The sequence below is a fragment of the Geotrypetes seraphini genome, chromosome 11, assembly GCF_902459505.1.
Source record: "Geotrypetes seraphini chromosome 11, aGeoSer1.1, whole genome shotgun sequence".
NCBI lineage: Eukaryota > Metazoa > Chordata > Amphibia > Gymnophiona > Dermophiidae > Geotrypetes > Geotrypetes seraphini.
In genome coordinates this window covers 84,184,823-84,204,970 of record NC_047094.1, presented here as the reverse complement: position 1 = coordinate 84,204,970, position 20,148 = coordinate 84,184,823, and the positions used below count along the sequence as shown (strand labels likewise).

General features: G+C 46.9%; 1 protein-coding gene across 5 annotated transcripts in view; it reads left to right on the top strand.

Annotated features, from left to right (window-relative positions):
• The window catches only part of LKAAEAR1 (LKAAEAR motif containing 1), a 155,844-nt gene extending 140,987 nt beyond the window's left edge, over positions 1-14,857 (top strand). For all 5 annotated transcript variants that reach the window (XM_033914305.1, XM_033914303.1, XM_033914306.1 and 2 more), the window contains one exon: positions 13,987-14,857. In XM_033914305.1, the coding sequence (XP_033770196.1) occupies positions 13,987-14,049 (63 nt within the window). In that variant the 3' untranslated portion in view covers positions 14,050-14,857. The remainder of the gene's footprint in view (positions 1-13,986) is intronic.
• The last annotated feature ends 5,291 nt before the right edge of the window (positions 14,858-20,148 follow it).

The following is a 20,148-nucleotide window of genomic DNA, read 5'->3' as shown; positions in this document are numbered from 1 at the left end:
GGCCTTCAAGGGGGGAAAGGCAGGCAGGCCTACAAGGGGGGGACAGGCCTACAAGGGGGTGGGACAGGCCTTCAAGGGGTGGACAGGCCTTAGGGGGGGTGCAGACCTTCAAGGGAGTGCAGGCCTTCAAGGGGGGTGCAGGCCTTCAAGGGGGGGGTGCAGGCCTTCAAGGGGGAGACAGGCCTTCAAGGGGGGGACAGGCCTTCAAGGGGGGGAAAGGCAGGCAGGCAGGCCTTCAAGGGGGGACAGGCCTACAAGGGGGTGGGACAGGCCTTCAAGGGGGGACAGGCCTTCGGGGGGGTGCAGACCTTCAAGGGAGTGCAGGCCTTCGGGGGGGGGGGTGCAGGCCTTCAAGGGGGTGCAGGCCTTCAAGGGGGGACAGGCCTTCAAGGGGGGGAAAGGCAGGCAGGCCTTCAAGGGGGGACAGGCCTACAAGGGGGGGGGAGAAGCTACAAGGGGGTGGGACAGGCCTTCAAGTGGGGGACAGGCCTTCGGGGGGGGTGCAGGCCTTCGGGGGGTGCAGACCTTCAAGGGGGGGACAGGCAGGCAGGCCTTCAAGGGGGGGACAGGCCTACAAGGGGATGGGACAGGCCTTCAAGGGGGGTGCAGGCCTTCAAGGGGGGACAGGCAGACCTTTAAGGGGGGGACAGGCCTTTGGGGGGGACCATGATTTAGAAGTACACGGAGGGAAGGGGGTGTTCAAAGAGACGTGCATATGCCAAACTTTGGGGGGGGGGAAGAAATAATGGGTCTGAAAATAGAGGAGAGGGAGAGAGATGATGGACCATGGGATTTAGGGAGGGAAGGAACAGAAAGGGAGAGAAATTGGACACAAGGGATGGTGTGGAGGAGGGATAGAGATACTGGATAGGAGGGTAATTAGGAAAAGAAAGGGAGAGATGGTGGACTCTGGGGTGGTGGGGAAGGAGGGAGAGATGCCGGATGAAAGGGTATTTAAGAAAAGGTGGATCTGTGGAGGGAGATGAAAAAAAGGAAAGATACCAGACTTCCTGGGAAGGGAAGGGAAATGGAAAGGGAGGACAGAGTTGGCAGATGGATGGTTAGCATGCAGAAAGAAGGAGACCCTGGCAAGCAAGTTATCAAAAGAAAACCAGAGCCTTGGACCAACAAGATTTGAAATATAACCAGACAACAAAAGGTAGAAAAATTAATTTTATTTTCTGTTTTGTGATTATAATATGTCAGATTTGAAATGTGTATCCTGCCAGAGCTGGTGTTGGACTGCAAACGTGAGCTAGGATTTAACAGAGAGAGGAAAAGTCCTTTTTGTTTCTTTATTTTATTTACACCACAGCGCCAGTGTGGTTAGGAGAAGCCAAAGGGGGTGAAAAAGCTATAAAACCCACCAGGAGTTTTGAAAAAAATCACCCAACTGGGCAGGAAAATCGAATTGAAAAACCAATTCAATAGGGCTGAATCGAATCAAAAAATTTTTTCCTGTATCTGGCAGCATTAGTTTGCGCTACTGTCTTAGACTTTAGGACCTGGGATTGGGGAGAGATGGCATCCTCAGTACTTTATAATGCAAGTGAAACGAGGATTTGGTCAGACTTTTGAAGGGTCTGCAGAAAAAAAATATTGTACAGGCCGGGGACATGAGACAGCAGGAAATGGGAACTTTTCTTCCTTCTATTTTTGTGAATGGAAAGGCTGAGGATGTCAGAGAGTTCAGTTAAAATATGTGCTTTATAAGAAAATATAATAATGTGTTTTATAAAGTTTATAGCATAGCTGGTCTACCCAGTGAGGTGTTCCTAGTGGTGATGGTGGCAGCGTGTCAATGTGTTGAGAGGAAGAGGTGGTCTGGGAAATTCTGCTGAGCAAACTCCGGGCCCATTTCCACCCCCCAGTTAGTCCACTCCACTCAACTGGTTCACACACTGAGTGGGTCTTTGGGTGTTGTTTTGGGATCTCTTCCAGTGGTTTATCTCCTTCTGGTCCAAGGAAGGAAACTTTGTTATCCTTAGCATTGACCTACAGAATATGTTTGTAACAGCGCTGCTTGTGTGGCATTAGGCTATGTAGTGATCGAAAGAAAAAAACAGACCTTTGCACATTTTTGCACTATATGGTGGGTGTATGAGGAGATTCACATTTCCTGCACAGCTAAGTCCATGTGAAGTTACCTTGTGCTGTATTTGACATCTAGCAAGGTCTCTGTTTGAAAGGAAAGATCTAAACTTAAAAATGAAGTGGCCAGAAGTTATGGTAAAAGCAGATAGTGTAGCTGGTTTTAAGAAAGATTTGGACAAATTCCTGGAGGAAAAGTCCATAATCTGTTATTAAGACATGGGGGAAGTGTCTGCTTGCCCTGGATCGGTAGCATGGAATGTTGCTACTCTTTGGGTTTTGACCAGGTATTAGTGTCCTGGATTGGCTACCATGAGAATGGGCTACTGGGCATGATGGACCATTGGTCTGACCCAGTTAGGCTATTCTTATGTTATGTTCTCATCTGTAGGGGCCTTTGTTTTCACTTCTTATTTTAATGTATTTTTTTTCTGGGAACTTATCAGTGTTTTTTATAATGGGAACAAAAATGGAAGAGAATTAATGTGTGTGGGATGAGGGGGTAACTAATTTCTTCAGCTAAATAATTCAATCCACTTCAAACAGACATAGGAGAACTCACGCACCATTCACACACCCTCCAACCAAAAACGTCAAAAGAAAAAAACTGTTTGACAACCTCCTAGCTATTCGAGCTGCAACCACTCGACCCCCAACTCTACAACCAATTGACATCGACCACAGACTGCAAAACCTTCAAAAAGAAATAAAAATCCTTCTATTCAAAAAACACATAAAACCGAACTAACACAATCAGAACTGTCCCAAGCATCACCTGCAACTACTCCATATGTACTTCTGATGTCATGACAATTCAGACATAATTTATGTTATGTTATGTTTGGAATATAAGAAAATTTTCACTGCCTGTTTCTATTCTGACCATTTATTCTGTTTCATGGTCATTACAAAAAATATTTTTTTACATAGGGGGGGGGTGTCAAAAAATGATGGGCCCCGGGTGCCACATACCCTAGGTACGCCACTGCCAAGATGCACTGACTGGCATCAGATGCCATTATTTTGGAAGATGGCAGTGTAATGGGAGGAGCAAGTAGGCATTGCTCCTACCTCTTAATTGATATGGAAGGTGGGGGTGGATCTGAGTACTGGTAGGTTGTGGGGGATGGGGGTCTATTAGACTACCAGGGATTTTTGGGAGGTATATGGGATGGGAAGTCAGGGTGCACTATCAGGATATTTTGAGGTTGTTGGGAGGATCAGCGGTTAGGGTCTACTAGACTACCAGGAATATTTTGAATGGTGTGGGGTTAACAGGAGGCATTTCTATCAGGTAGAATACTGGGGCATGGGGGATCATGGAATTATGGGTTTATTTTGGAGAGGTGGTATTGACTCCTCGCATGACAGCGGGCTTTTTATATATATATATCCCATACTGCCAATGAGTGAGTCAATCACCACTCACATTCTGACAGAAAGGGAGACTTTTTTTGCTCTTCAGCAGCCAATATATGCAGACTATCCCCACAATAAGTCTTGGGTTTTCTGAGAGCACACACTTTTTAACACAACAATAATTTGCATGTCTTTAGTTTACTGCATTAGAGAACAAAACCTTTGCATTAGAAGCCATATGTTTAGCCCTTGCATGGGCCCCAGAATTTTGACATGTTGTCTGTTATGCTTAAGGTGACCATACGTCCCGTTTTGAACGGGACAGTCCCGTTTTCGGATCCCCTGTCCCGTTGTCCCCACACACAGCTTCGGGACGCCAAAATGTCCCGTTTTCAGGGTCAGCGTCCTGAAGCTGTGTGCGGGGACAACGGGACAGACGATCGCTTCCTGTCCCTTCCCTGCCGCATCAAAAAAAAAGTCTCCCTCCAGGCCCGATTTAGGTCCACCGCCGCTGCTCCTCTGCTGCAAACTGCTGGAACCCGAAAGCCTTCTTTCCGACGTCAATTCTGACATCGGAGAGGACATTCCGGACCAGCCAATCGCTGCCTGGTTGGCCCGGAACGTCCTCTCCGACGTCAGAATTGACGTCGGGAAGAAGGCTTCCGGGTTCGAGTAGTGGCAGCAGAGGAGCAGCGGCGGTGGACCTAAATCGGGCCTGGAGGGAGGCTTTTGTTTTCCACGGTAGGGGGGGAGGAGGTAGGCAGGCAGGCAGGCAGGCTGTCTGTCTCTGGTGGAGGGAGGTAGGTAGACAGACTTTGGAGGAGGTAGGCAGGCAGGCAGGCTCTGGGGGAGGTAGGCAGGCAGGCAGGCTGGCTGGCTCTGGGGGAGGGAGGTAGGCAGGCAGGCAGGCTCTGCGGGAGGCAGGTAGGCTGGCTGGCTCTGGGGGAGGTAGGCAGGCTGACTGGCTGACTTAAGAACATAAGAACATAAGAATTGCCTCTGCCGGGTCAGACCAGGGGTCCATCGTGCCCAGCAGTCCGCTCCCGCGGCGGCCCTCCAGGTCCTTGACCTGTAAGTTCCCTCCACCTGAATTGTTTATGCCCTAATCCTGAAGAACCATGTAAAGTTATACCCTGTCATCCCTTTCTCCTTCAAGAAGTCATCCAAGCCCTTTTTGAAACCCATTATTGTACTTTGTCCTATCACCTCTCCTGGAAGCGCATTCCAGGTGTCCACCACCCTCTGAGTGAAGAAGTACTTCCGAGCATTCATTTTGAATCTGTCTCCTTTCAGTTTTTCTGAGTGCACTCTTGATTTTGATGTCCCTGCTAACCTGAAGAATCTGTCCCGCTCTATCTTATCTATACCTTTCATGATTTTATAGGTCTCTATCATGTCCCCTCTAAGTCTACGTTTTTCCAGGGTGAAGAGCCCCAGCCTCTCCAGCCTTTCGGTATAAGCAAAGTTTTCCATGCCCTTAATTATTTTTATTGCTCTTCTCTGGACCCTCTCGAGCATCACCATATCCTTCTTAAAGTGCGGCGACCAGTATTGGACACAGTACTCCAGATGTGGGCGCACCATCGCTCGATACAGCGGCAGGATAACTTCCCTCGTTCTGGTGGTGATGCCTTTTTTGATAATACCCAACATTTTGTTCGCCTTTTTTGAGGCCGCTGCACTTTGTGCCACTGGCTTCATCGTTGTGTCCACCAATACCCCCAAGTCTTTTTTAAGGTTGCCTTCCCCCAATACCCTCCCTCCCATCATATAGCTGTACATCGGGTTCCCTTTCCCTATGTGCAAGACTTTACATTTCTCTACATTGAAGCTCATCTGCCATCTATTTGCCCACTCACCCAGCTTGTTCAGGTCACTCTGTAGATCTTTGCATTCCTCAATAGTTCTGACCCTACTGGAGAGTTTTGTGTCGTCCGCAAATTTTATAACTTCGCACTTCGTCCCTGTTTCCAGGTCATTAATGAATATATTGAACAGCAACGGTCCCAGCACTGACCCCTGTGGGACACCACTCGTGACCCCTTTCCAGCCAGAGTATTGTCCCTTTATTCCTACCCTCTGTTTCCTGTCTGCCAGCCAATTTTTGACCCATCTGTGCACATCCCCTTCCATCCCCTGGCTCCACAGCTTCTTTAGTAGGCACTCGTGGGGTACCTTGTCAAAAACTTTTTGGAAATCCAGATATACGATGTCTATAGGGTCACCTTTGTCCAGTTGTTTGCTTATCCCCTCAAAGAAATACAGTAGGTTCGTTTGGCATGATCTTCCTTTACAGAAACCATGCTAGCTTGTTCTCAACAGATTATTTTTTTCTATGTGCTCATTGATACTTTCCTTGATCATTGATTCAGCCATCTTCCCCGGAACTGAGGTTAAGCTCACTGGTCTGTAATTCCCCGGGTCCTCTCTCGATCCTTTTTTGAAGATAGGCGGAACATTTGCTATCCTCCAGTCCTCTGGGATTACCCCTGTTCTCAAGGATAGATTACAAATCTGTCGCAGTAACTCTGCTGTTTAGTCTCTGAGCTCTTTCAGTATTCTTGGGTGGATTCCGCCTGGGCCCGGAGATTTGTCAGTTTTTAATCTATCTATCTGAGCACGTCTTCGAGGCTGACCTCCAAGTATGATAATTTTCCCTCTTGATCCCCCTTGAAGATTTTTTCCAGTTCAGGCATGTTGGATGTGTCTTCTCTTGTAAAGACCGATGAGAAGAATGTGTTTAGGGCATAAACAATTCAGCGACGGGAACCAGCCCACGCCGCCACAATTAGAGAGGGAGACCATCGGCCCTGCCTGCAGGGTAAACGAGCCCCGCTCCTCCTCCTCCCCACAGCCAACCGGGAGAGGAGACTCTTTTCTTCGATTTCAACCCATCCGAGGGCAGCCAAAGACCACTTCCATTCAGTCGGGCTTGCCTGTGCCCAACCAACGACCGGTCTCCTTTCAGCCCACCCTGGACCGCCGAATGTTTTGGTCTTAACAGCTCTTCAAGGCAGAGGAAGGAGGTAGCTTCCGCCATCTTTGTCCCTCCTTCCTCCGCCCGACGCCACCGGAGCAGAAGTGATTGGCCCTGCCTCTGCTCTTCTCTGAACTCTGCCTTCCTGCAGCCCACCCGAGAGCTGCTGAACTCTGCCTTCCTGCAGCCCACCCGAGAGCTGTTGAAGTCCATGCTAGATCGTGCAAGCACGTTCGGGCTCCTCTCTGCCTAACTCATCGCCCTCCCCTTCCTTGGCTTATCGAGGTCCATTGGGGGCCTCCAGACTCACAGCTCTACCCTGTCTAACCCTCCCAACCTGGATTCTGCCCGATGTCAATTTTATTACTGTCTATACTCTTGTTTAGTGCCAAATTTTATTACTGTCTATGCTCTTGTTTAGATGCCAAATTTTATTACTGTCTTTGCTTTTGCTTAGTGCCAAACTGTATTATTGCCAAAGGTTTGCCAGTATTCACTTTCTGTTGCCCCTATTTCCCCCCCCCCAAGCACATCCTTGGGCTACACACAAACCTTGGCTGCCCAATCTTTCCTGTTGGTCATCTACTGCCCAATCCTCTCCGTTTTAAGCTCCATATGAAAAGTGTCTAGCTGCTAATTGCTTTCACCGCTAAGGCTCCTCCCCTGATCTACCCCTAAAAATAAAAAAATAACCTCTCTTCCCTACTCTTGGCTCTTCTCTCAGCCAGCCTAATTAAGCCCCCTGCTCCTTCCTTAGCCCCTGCCACAGACTCTCACGCACCAATCCACCTAGTCCTAACCCCGCCATGAATCCATCCTTCTGGTTTCTTCTCCTCCTACTCAGCTCACCTCTCTATACTTCCCTCTGTCTGAAACCTCCCTCTCCCAACCTACTCGATCCCGCAAACACCAATAACATCTGCCCTGGCCTCAGAATCCCTATCCTGATACGCACCAGAAATCCCCCTTTTAAGAAAAACCCCCGAAAAGTCAACCAAGATTCACTAAAGCCCTTGCCCCCTGCCAATCTTCCCAGCGCTGCCTCTGACTCTCTCACCCCAGTCCCAACACTTTATTGCAATGCCAGATCTGCATGTAACAAGACCCAAATCTTGAAGGACCTTCTAGACGAGCTCGACCCTGGATTCCTGTGCATCACGGAATCATGGATCGCCAAAGACGATCTATTCACACAAAACAAACTCCTCCCCCTCTGTTATCAAGGTCTCTTCTTTCCCAGATCCAATCGAATAGGAGGAGGACTGGCACTCCTCTATAAATCTTTCTTTGACGTCCAGCTCCTCGAGAAGGGCACTCACGCCTCTCTAGAATATATGCTTGCCTCAGTCAATGATGAACTCACCCATTGGGCATCTTGTTACTATACTGCCCACCTACCCCTTGGATCAACTCCTCCAATCTCGTCTTTGAGGCCATAACAAATGCCTTCCTTAAATTTCAAAGACTATTGATCGTTGGTAATATTAATCTCCACCTTGACGATACCACCAGCAAGGACACGATTGAATTTAACAATTTCCTTACCTCTCTAGGTTTCCCCTCACCTACCTCTTCTTCAACCCATGAAAAGGGGCACACAGTAGACTTCACCACTTTCCTCGATCTTACCGTCTTCAAAACTTCAACTGATGACACTCGTTGGGAACAAGACCTTGGTCTGACCACTTCTTAGGGGCTACCTGTCTTCCCATTTTCATGTCACACCTTGAATCCCCATCCCACTCCTCCCATTCCATAACCTTCTGCAAAAAAACTTTGAGCGATCTATTCTGGTCCAAATTCCTCAACCAACTCTCCTCCAGTCCTAAGCCTACAGACTCCGAATCCTACTGGCACAACTGGATCTCCCTCTCCGAATCCACCATTCCCTTGCTCCAATGTCCACTAAAATCTCCTACCCCCGAAAGGCCCCCTGGTACCTACCGCTTCACAGAGAACTGAAACAGAAATGTCGCGCTTTGGAGTGCAAATGGAAAAAATCTAAATCCCCTTCAGATAGACAGACCTGGAGGGTCAATATCAAACTCTACAATTCAACTCTAAAATAAGCCAGGAAGAACTTCTTCGGAGATAAGATCTCCAGATCCAACAACCAGATCAGTGTGTTGTTTAACATTTAGCGCTCCTTAACTACAAAAAAGGACCCATCCTTGCTCCCCTCGTCTCTATCAGCCGATGCCCTAGCAAAATTCTTCAATGAAAAGGATGCTCCTTCCCGCCTACAGTCTCCTACAACTCCCTGACCTCTACTGACCTCAACCCTACCCTACTTGTCTCCAATCCCATTCCAGCTGACAGATCTTGGACCGTCTTTGAGCTTGTTTCCGAATCGCAAGTCTCCAAACTCTGCCTCAAACTAAAAACTTGCAAGTGTACCTTGGATCCTTTCCCCTCCTACCTATTTGAGAATATCTCTACACAGGCCATCACTTCCCTCACCAAACTTATAAACTCTGCCCTAACATCGGGCCTTTTCTCCTCCGAAATGGGACACATTGCACTGACCCCCCTACTGAAAAAGACCGACCTTGACCCCTCCATACCGCCCAATTACCAAACCCTTGACCCCATCCAATTACCGCCCAATAGCAAACATCCCTCTCCTAACCAAGATGTTAGAATCTATCATATCCACTCAACTCTCATCCTACCTAGAAAGATTCTCTATTCTCCTACCCCACCAATTCGGCTTCAGACCCAACTTCAGCAATCTCTATTGGCCTCACTAATCTCCAAGGTGCAACAACTCCATTCCCGCAATAAATTCGCTGTTCTTCTACAATTTGACCTCTCCGCAGCTTTCGACGTCGTACATCATGATATCCTAATCTTCCATCTCTCCGAAATAGGCATAAGCTCCACAGTCCTAGATTGGTTCTCGAAATTCCTACGTTTCCGCTCCTACACCGTTAACATAAACGGCACCTCATCCTCCTCCTGGAAGCCGATATGTGGAGTCCTGCAAGGCTCACCCCTCTCTCCTATCCTTTTCAACATCTACATGTCCTCTCTGAAACACCTCCACCTATCCCCCCTAGAAACTCTCTACACCTATGCTGATGACATCCTCATCCTCCTCGAGACAGACTCGAACCTCACTAACCTCGCTGAGAACATATCCGCATGTATAATGAACCTCCAATCCTGGGCCCAATCTGTACAAATGAAACTGAATGAGTCCAAAACAAAATTACTTTGGCTCGGCCCAATATTAGAACATTTACCCACCTCCGTCCCTTTATCCTTTGGCCCCACTCTTCAGATCGAGTTTTCAAGCAAAGTCCTGGGCATCATCATAGACTCCTCTCTCTCCTTCAATGACCACCTCAACTCCTTGGTAAAAAAAATGCTTCTTTAGCCTTCATATGCTGAGGAAAGTGAGATCCTGCTTTCATCATTCTCACTTCGCCGTCCTTGTTCAATCCACCATCCTCTCTAGACTGGATTATTGCAACTCCATCTTTATAAGCCTAACTAAGAAAAACCTCCATAGACTTCAGCTAATTCAGAACGTCGCAGCTAAGCTTATTTTCGCAAAATGCAAGTTCGACCACATCTCTCCACTCCTGTCCAAGCTCCACTGGCTTCCAGTACACTCCAGAGTCCTCTTTAAATATACCTGCTTAGCCTTCAAGATTCTACACGGCATCCTTCCTCCCGTTATTCCACTCCTTTGGAACTCCTCTAACCCTAACTCCACCAGATCTTCCCAAAAACTGAAATTATCATTCCCTTCTACAAAAGGTATATCTCGTGCAGGAAAACTAGGAACATCCCTCCCCTTTAGAACCATAGAATTCTGGAACAACCTCACATCCCCGCTCAGAAATTCAAACTCCCTCCAATTCTTCCGCAAACACCTGAAAACTTGGCTCTTTTCAAAAATCTAACACCTCCTGCTCTCTGGGACCCTTGTCCCTCTCTCCCTTCTTGTTCCTTTCCTATAACCCTTCATTGGCGTTTCTTTCTATCCTAACTCTGTAAACCGTGCCGAGCTCTACGCTTGTGGAGATGACGCGGTATACAAACCTAAGTTTTAGTTTAGTTTAGTTTAGTCTATCAGCCACCTCTTTTTCCTCCTTCACCACTCCCTTCCTGTCTCCCTCATCCAAAGGTCCCACCGCCTCCCTCGCCGACTGCTTTCCTTTCACATATCGGAAGAATGGTTTAAAATTTTGTGCTTCCTTGGCTAGTCTCTCTTCGTATGCTTTCTTTGCGTGGCATTCTTTTTGCTGCTTCCTGTGCTCCTTCCAGTTTTCGTCAGTTTTGTCTTTTTTCCATTTCCAAAATGATTTTTTCTTGTCTTCTATCACTTTTTTTACTTCATTGGTTATCCATGCTGGATTTTTTGTATGATTCTTCTTGCATCCTTTCCTAAATCTGGGTATATACAGGTTTTGCACCTCGTTAACTGTGTCTTTGAATAAAGACCAGGCTTGCTCCTCAGTCTGAGCTTTCTTGGTGCTGTTTCTGAGTTTCTTCCTCACCATTTGTCTCATGGCACCATAGTTCCCTTTCTTGAAGTTAAACACTGTTGAATTGGTTTTCATCCCTTTGGGTAATCCCATTTCTACCTTGAACCTGATCATGTTGTGGTCACTGGTTCCTAGTGGTCCCAAGACCTCCACACCCTTTGCGGGTCCCTTCAATCCATTGAGGATTAGATCCAGAATCGCTGACCCTCTCGTTGGTTCCCTGACAAGTTGTTCCTGTACAGCCTCCAGGAACTCCTTTTCTTTAGTACATTTTGAGTTTCCAAGACTCCAGTCTATCCCTGGATAGTTGAAGTCCCCCAAAACTATGGTATTAGTATGCTTGCATTCCCGCCTCAACTCGGCTTCCATATCTGTATCAGTTGCTTCGTTCTGCCCAGGTGGACGGTAGTACAGCCCCATCTTTATCTCGGATCCATTTCTACCTGGTATTTTAACCCATAGTGACTCCAGTTGGACATTTGTCGCTGCTGTTGCATCCACTCTGGCCGAGTTAATGGTGTCCTTTATGTATAGTGCTATTCCTCCTCCTATCTGATACATCCTGTCTCTTCGGTAGAGCTTGTACCCTGGCAGTACTGTGTCCCATTGTTTTCCTCGTTCCACCATGTTTCCGTGATCCCTATGATGTCCAGGCTTTCATTTTTCGCCATGACTTCCAATTCCCCCATTTTGTCTTTTAGGCTCCTTGCATTAGTGTACATGCAGTTCAGGTCCTGGTGTTTTCTCTTCCTTGTTATGCTTCCTTCCTTTCCGCCCCCTTCCTGACTTGCTGACTCTTGATTTGTGTCTCTTTTGTCTCCCCCTTGTGGTATGTTCCTATTGTCCTCCTCGTGTTCCCTCTCTTTGTCCAATTTCATTTTGACTTCCCCATGTAGTAAGTTCCTCGTGTCCTCCTCTCCTTTGTCTTCCCCTTGTGTTATGCTTCTACTGTTCCCAATGTCCAGTTCTACTTTGACTTCCCCTTGCAGTATGTTCACTTGTTTATTCCGCTGCTATTGTTTGCCATTTGCGTCATCCCGGTGTTTTTCCCATCCAGTATCTTTTCGGGATACTGTCTTCTGAACCGTCGACACCAGGTCAACTGTCGGCTTTCCCCTTCTACTTAGTTTAAAGCTTGCTCTATTGCGCTTCTGACATTATTTGCAAGTTGTCTAGTTCCTGCCGTGCTCAAGTGTAGTCCATCTTTCTTGAAGAGCTTGTTCCTACCTCAGAATGTTGTCCAGTTCCTCACAAAGAGAAATCCCTCCTCCTCACACCATCTCCTTATCCACGCATTTATTGTTTATAGCTCCGTCTGCCTCTTCGCTTCTGCTCTCGGCACTGGTAGGATCTCCGAAAAGGCTATCCTCTGGGTCCTCATCTTCATTTCCTTCCTAAGATCTTGAACTGTTCGGTCAGTGCATTCTTGCTGTAGTCTCTCCTGGTGACATCGTTCGTCCCGACATGGACTATCACTGCTGTCTTTTTCGTCTCTGCTCCCTCCAGGATTCTTTCAATTCTATCTACCATGTCCTTGGTTCTTGCTCCTGGGAGACAGGTCACTAGCCGATCCTCTCTTCCTCCTGCTATGTGACTGTCTACTTGCCGTAGGATTGAGTCTCCCACCAGGATTGAAGATTTCCCCTTTTTCAGCTTCCGCTGTGGTCGCAGGTCCGTGTCCTTGGTGTGCTTCGTTTCTTCTCCCTCTAGGCACTGATAGATTCTTGCATCTTCATTCTGTGAGAATCCTCCATGGTTACCTTCTACCTTGGTGTCAGATGGATCTTGTCCTCCGTTCTGTGTGTCTTCCTTGTCCCTGCGCTGCTCTTGTTCTTGTTCTTCCACTCTCCTGTAGGCATCCTCAATGAACTTCTCAAGCTCCCTGACCTGTTCCTCGATGTGCCTCTCTTACATAGGGTCTTCGGCTGCCTGGAAAGAGTCTTCTAAGATGCAGAGTCCCTCCAGCTCCTGGATCCTGTGATTCAGACGATTGACCTCACTCTTCAAGCTCTCCAGTTCCCGACATCGCCCGCACACATACGGGGGAGACAGGCAGGCTGGCTCTGGGGGAGGTAGGCAGGCAGGCTGGCTTTGGGGTAGGTAGACAGGCAGACTGGCTTTGGGCAAGACTGGCTTTGAGGAGGTAGGCCGGTAGGCTTTTTGGGAGGGGGTGGGACAAAGGCTGGAAGGCAGTGAGGGGACATAGGAAGGAGGGATGAAGGAAGGAGAGAAAACGGCAGAGAAGGGGGGGATGTAAGTAGAAGAAAGACTAGAGAGATAAAGGCCTGGACCAAAGGGGAAAGACAGGAGGCAGAAGCAGGACATTGGGAGGTGCAGACAGAGGGGGAGAGTCCCTGAGGAAGAGCCGAGAGAGGCAAGATCATAACAGAGGAGGGAGAGAGAGAGAGGGAGACCTGGAACAAAGGTACAAAGGAGAACTGACACTGGATCTGGGGGCACTAGGAAGGAGGCACTGGGGGCACTAAGGACATAGGAAGGAGGCGCTGGGGACACTAAGGACATAGGAAGGTACTGGGTGCACTAAGGACATAGGAAGGAAGGTGGGAGGAAATAGAAAGGGACAATTGTTGGGCCTGAGTGCAGAAAGAAATGAAAGATAGGATGCACAGTCAGAAGGAAACGCAACCAAAGACTCATGAAATCACCAGACAACAAAGGTAGGTAAAATGATTTTATTTTCAATTTAGTGATAAAAATGTGTCAGTTTTGAGAATTTATATCTGATGTCTATATTTTGCACTATATTTGTCTATTTTTCTATAATTACAGAGGTGACATAGTTGAAAACCCCCCAAATATAAATAATTAACATTTTCTCTGCGTATAGGGTGCTTTGTGGGGTTTTTTTTAATTTTATGGTTACCATTATGAAATAATAAGATATTGTGTGTACATGAAAAATGAATGGAAGAAATTGGGGGTGGGGCTAGGGTGGGATTGGAGGCGGGGCTAGGGCGGGATTGGGGGCAGGACTGAATATTAATAGATGTCCCTTTTTGATGAAAAAAAATAAATGGTCACGTTAGTTATGCTGTTTTCTAGAGAGCACGAGTGGAAGACATCCTGGGGGATGAAGGCGAATTAACAATTAAGAGAACAAGCTGATGGCATCCTGCAGAGAGGCTGAAGAGAGGAGAGAGAGGGCAGCTCCAAGAACTCCCAGCACAGATAAAGATACATTCTCTGCATAACTGGCTCTCACTTCTTGTGTCTGTGCAAACCCGAGCCAGATCTTGGGTCTGCCTAGCCTAATCGTTAGGGATCATGAAGAAAGCACTTCCCTAAATTCTTCCATTTCCTGGTCTCATATTCTAAATGAACAAAGACAGATAACCAGGCAAGGGAGAGGCCACTTCTCTTCTGGATTAGAAAAGTGATTACATAACAAGTGGCCTGTGGTCTTAGTGCATTGCATGTCTTTTGTTTTCTTTTATTCAGTAGTCAGCTGTTCTTACTGTGTGAGATTTATGTGTGCGGTTTGTAAAGTTACACTTTGGAAGCAGTTTCTGTGTAAAAAAATGGGGAATAATCAGAGGATGGATGAACTGTAGTTGCTGAGTGATCCAAACACATGGCAAGAGGCTCTCCATGAGTAACATATTTCCTGCTCACACACTATCCGATCTCATCCTCTCATACAACCCATGAGAGGTGGAGTTTTTTTTCTATAATCAATTATCTCTCTTTTTTAACTTTTTCAAAGTGCACTCAACTATATTAGAAAGGATAATTTTTACATTCCAGGACTTTCCCTGCAGGATGTGACACGGACAGAGTCCTCCTGTTATAATACCATGTTTCCCCGAAAATAAGACACTGTCTTATATTAATTTGGGGCCCAAAAAAGGCACTAGGTCTTATTTTCAGGGATGTCTTATTTTTTATCGTGTACAATGATCATCTCTCCCTTCCTCTCCTCCACCCCAATTCTTCCTATTTCCTTTCTCACCCCCACATGTGCAGCATATTTCTTCCCCTCTCACCCATCCATTTGTGCAGTATCTTTCTATCCCTTCCTCCCATCCCTTGTGCAGCAAAACCCTTGCAGCTTGTATCCCTCCCTCCCATCCCTTGTGCAGCAAAACCCTTGCAGCTTGTATCCCTCCCTCCCATCCCTTGTGCAGCAGAACCCTTGTAGCTTGTATCCCTCCCTTCCTCCCATTCCCCGTGTAGCATCTTTCTATCCTCCCCCCGCCGCCATGCACCCCCCTGTGCACCCCTCCTGCCGACACCATCACCCACCCCCCAGCCAACCCATCTCTCCCTCCAACCGCGAGACAGAAAGAAATGTACCTTATGATAAACCGGCAGCGTCGGCAGCAAGCTAGACAGGCTCCTTTGCGGCATGGGCCGTTTCTCTGCCGCATCACTGATGACATCATGAGCAATGCGGAAGAGGAATGGCCCAGGCCGCGAAGGAGCCTGTCTAGTTTGCTGCCGATGCTGCCAGTTTGTTATAAGGTACAATTCTTTCTGTCTCACAATCGGAGAGAGAGATGGGTCGACGGAGGAGGGGAGGAGCACTGCTGCTGCTACTTCCAGCGACTAGGGTTTATTTTGGGGGGTAGGGCTTATATTAAGACCTACCCTGAAAATCATGCTAGGGCTTATTTTCGGGGTAGATCTTACTTTCGGGGAAACACGGTATTATTAATTTTCAGTTTGTTTCATGCACAGAAGCTCTTCTCCTTGCAGACACATGGCAAGAGGCTCTCCATGAATAACACATTTCCTGCTCGCACATACAGTCTGATCTCATCCTCTCACACAACCCATGAGAGATGTGTGTGTGTGTGTGTGGGGGGGGTTATAATCAATTATCTCTCTTTCTCTTTCTCTTTTTTAACTTTTTCAGAGTGCATTCACTATATTAGAAAGGATAATTTTTACATTCCAGGACTTTCCCTGAAGGATGTGAAATGGGCAGAGTCCTCCTATTGTAATATTACCAGTTTTCAGTTTGTTTAATGCAGAAGCTCTTCTCCTTGCTGTGTGTCGCTGTTTGATTATCACTGAATTAGATTTACTCAAATTGTCTGTACAGTAATATGACATATAAGTTGTAGAAAATAAAATCATAGAACTTGCCCCTGGGCAGTGTGTGTTATTGTATTGTCTTGTGTTGTAGAGCATTGTTTATTATGACTAACGCGACCATTTATTTTTTTCATCAAAACGGGATATCTATTAATATTCAGTCCCACCCCCAATCCTGCCCTATTCCCACCCCAATCCTGCCCTAGCCCCGCCCCAATCCCACACTAGCCCCGCCCTAGCCCCTCCCCAATTTCTTCCATTCATTTTTCATGTACACACAATATCTTATTATTTCATAATGGTAACCATAAAATTTAAAAAAACACAAAGCACCCTATACGCAGAGAAAATGTTAATTATCATTTATATTTGGGGGGTTTTCAACTATGTCCCCTCAGTAACTATAGAAAAATAGACAAATATAGTGCAAAATATAGACAGCAGATATAAATTCTCAAAACTGATACATTTTGAGCACTAAATTGAAAATAAAATCATTTTTCCTACCTTTGCTGTCTGGTGATTTCATGAGTCTCTGGTTGCGTTTCCTTCTGACTGTGCATCCTTTCTTTCTTTCTGCACTCAGGCCCAACAATTGTCCCTTTCTATTCCCTCCCTCCTTCCTTCCTATGTCCTTAGTGCCCCCAGTGCCTTCCTATGTCCTTAGTGTCCCCAGTGCCTCCTTCCTATGCCCTTAGTGCCCCCAGATCCAGTGTCAGTTCTCCTTTGTACCTTTGTTCCAGGTCTCCCTCTCTCTCTTTCCCTCCTCTGTTATGATTTTGCCTCTCTCTGCTCTTCCTCAGGGGCTCTCCCCCTCTGTCTGCACCCCCCAAAGTCCTGCTTCTGCCTCCTGTCTTTCCCCTTTGGTCCAGGCCTTTATCTCTCTAGTCTTTCTTCTACTTACAACCCCCCCTTCTCTGCCTTTTTCTCTCCTTCCTTCATCCTTCCTTCCTATGTCCCCTCACTGCCTTCCAGCCTTTGTCCTACCCCCTCCCAAAAAGCCTGCCGGCCTACTTCCCCCAAAACCAGCCTCCCCCAAAGCAAGTCTGCCAGACTACCTCCCCCAGAGCCAGCCAGCCTACCTACCTACCCCAAAGCCAGCCTGCCTGTCTCCCCTAAAGCCAGCCTGCTTGTCTCCCCCAAAGTCAGCAAGCCTGCCTGCCTACCTCCCCCAAAGCCTGCCTACCTACCTCTCTCCCCCAGAGCCAGCCAGCCTGCCTGCCTGCCTACCTCCTTCCCCCCCTACTGCAGAAAACAAAAGCCTCCCTCCAGGCCCGATTTAAACTTCCCCCCGGTACACCGCCACTGCTCCTCTGCTTACCTTCCTGCCATTCTGCCTTCCTCCACTGGACAGTCCTCATCGTGTCAGGACATGTGGCAAGTATTTCATATCCACTCTCTTCCCTGCATTATCTCTTTTAGCATTATCAGGCACTGTGCTAACCTGAGGTAAAGAGACAGAAAAAAAATATGCCCCCTGCCTCCCCAAAGCCAACTAACTTTTCATTTCTTTCTCTTTCCCTGCCTACCCCACACCACTGCCACTGACAATTTCTCCCTATTTCCCGAAGCCGACGCAGCAACAGGACCAGCTGAGGTGAATACAGAGACTGCACAACGGTTGGCCCAGAAGCCTTCTTCCCGACGTCAATTCTGACATCGGAGAGGACATTCCGGGCCAGCCAGGCAGCGAATGGCTGGCCCGGAACTTTCTCTTCGATGATCGAAAAGGGGGGGGGGGTTTGGGAGAGAGAAAGAAAGAAAGGGGGCAGGGAGAGAGAAAGACAGAAAGGGGGAGCAGGGAGAGAGAAAGAAAGAAAGGTGGGGCAGGGAGAGAGAAAGAAAGAAAGGATGCACACAGTCAGAAGGAAGTGCAACCAGAGACTCATGAAATCACCAGACAACAAAGGTAGGAAAAATGATTTTATTTTCAATTTAGTGATCAAAATGCATCAGTTTTGAGACTTTATATCTGCTGTCTATATTTTGCACTATATTTAACGTGTTCCGGGGGGGGGGGGGATCTGGGAAATGATCCAGGGGTCCAGGGTGGGGTTCCTATCCTGTCCCGTTTTGAGGAAAAAAAATAAATGGTCATTTTAGGTATTACCTGCCTTAATTTATCTGCACCTAACTCGCACGCCTAGCAACCAGTTTACCACACCTATTTTCCACCTCTAACTATGCCTACTTTTTAGGTTTTAGGTAGGCTTCGTTAGGCATTGGAGGGTGCCTTAAGTTAGTCATCACTAGGCACCATGCAGATATCTGCTCCCAACCTTAATTATTAATAAAAAAAATTGTTTTTTTTAAACAGTTTTTATTTAGTTATGCAGAGATTTTAGTTAGGCGTCTGATTAGAGTCTCATGTATAGAATCGGGCCCATTATGTGCAAGCGTTCTGAGATATGCCATTGTACTGAATTGTATAGTGTGCTGGGATGTTATATCCAAGAGGATGCAAGTCAGGGATTTTTTAAAGTGAAATTTAATAACTTTGTAGAGAAGTCCCACCTCAAGTCTGGCAGCCACTGTGCTGCCCAATATCCTCTCGCACTGAGGATGTTTCTTCCGGGGCTTCTGCTCAGGAGGGAAGTATTAGGACAGCTGTTGTAGTTGGAGATTTGATCATTAGGCATGTAGATAGCTGGGTGGCTGGTGGGCATGAGGATTAGTGCCTGCCTGGTGTGAAGGTGGCGGACCTCACATGTCACTTAGATAGGATTTTAGATAGTGATGGAGAGGAGCTGGCTGTATTGGTACATGTAGGTACCGATGGCATAGGAAAATGTGGGAGGGAGGTTCTGGATAAAATGGTTAAAAAGAAGCTAAAAGGATAGGACTGTAAACCAGGCATGGATATTATTTAAAAATACATTGTGGAAGCCTAGACCAGATGTATTCCATGTATTAACAAAAGTGGAAAGAAGAGAAAACGAGAGCTGGCATAGTTAAAAGATGAACTGAAAGAGGCTATTAGAGTGAAAAACCATCCTTTAAAGAATGGAAAAAGGATCCACATGAAGAACATAAGAGATATAAGCACTGGCAAGTTATGAGGGGGAGGGGCTGAAAAGTTCTCAGCCCAACCAACCAACTTCCTAAATTCTGAGCATTATTTTGCTACTGTAGCTGAAAAAAGTGTTATCTTATTTCATTAAGTACCAATATGCAGAAACAAAATTTTATGTTTTGACATTATTTCAGATCATTGATTGAACTATATCCACATCATTCTCTACTTGGTTGAGCTGAGAACTTTTCAGCACACCCTCGTACATCTCAGGATACTGAAATAACTCAAACATGAAATTGCTGATCTGCTGTTAGTGATCTTGTGACAAATCCAAGACCAGTCCTAGATTTGTCCCATAGGAATTTGGAAAAGCTACCTGTCCCCGGGTCAGAAGAGCTGACCAAGTTTATACCAGAGACCCTGAGGCAGCTGTCTACTCCTCTGAGAGTGAGGGGGAGCAGAATAGGGTCTGGATCAAAAGTGACAGGCAGGAATTTTCTTAACAGAATAAGCCTGTTAAAAAGCCTGGCAAGTTTGCAGTATTTAAACAGAAGCATGTCTGTTTAAGAGAGCCTGAGCGCAGAAAGCATAGGAAAAGCTATACTCTGACTCTAGAGAGCTAAGCCCCATCCTCCTTCCCAGGATTTGTGGGTGTGGTGCTGGAGTCTTAAGGAGGGAACCCTGCAGCAAGAAAGGAGGCAGGTACCTGAGGAGTGGAGCAGGCCATTGGTAATATGGTGTGGCAGTGAAGTGGAAATAGCTGAAGAAGAACAGCCATTGCTTCAAACCACTAATGGGCCAGCAGGAGTTGAGAAAATGGACACACTAGAGAAGCCGGTGGTTCTCTCAGAGCCTCAAGAAAGCATGGAGGTGGGTCCATAGCACTATGAGAGGAATTGAATTAAGAATTGTTGTTTTTTATTTTTTTGGTGGACTTATTTTTGCTGAATTGGCACAGATTTGGAAACAGAGAAAGGGGAAAAGAGAGGGGTTTTTTGTTTGTTTTTCCTCTTTGAGAGATAAGCGGCTGCAATGTTCAGCTTGGAGCCTTGGAGAGAAAGATAAAAGGACTGCGTTTATTATATTTCTTTTTATGTGTGCTGCTATTTTTGCCAAACCATGCTGAGAACCATCAAGGAGTGAGAAACTAG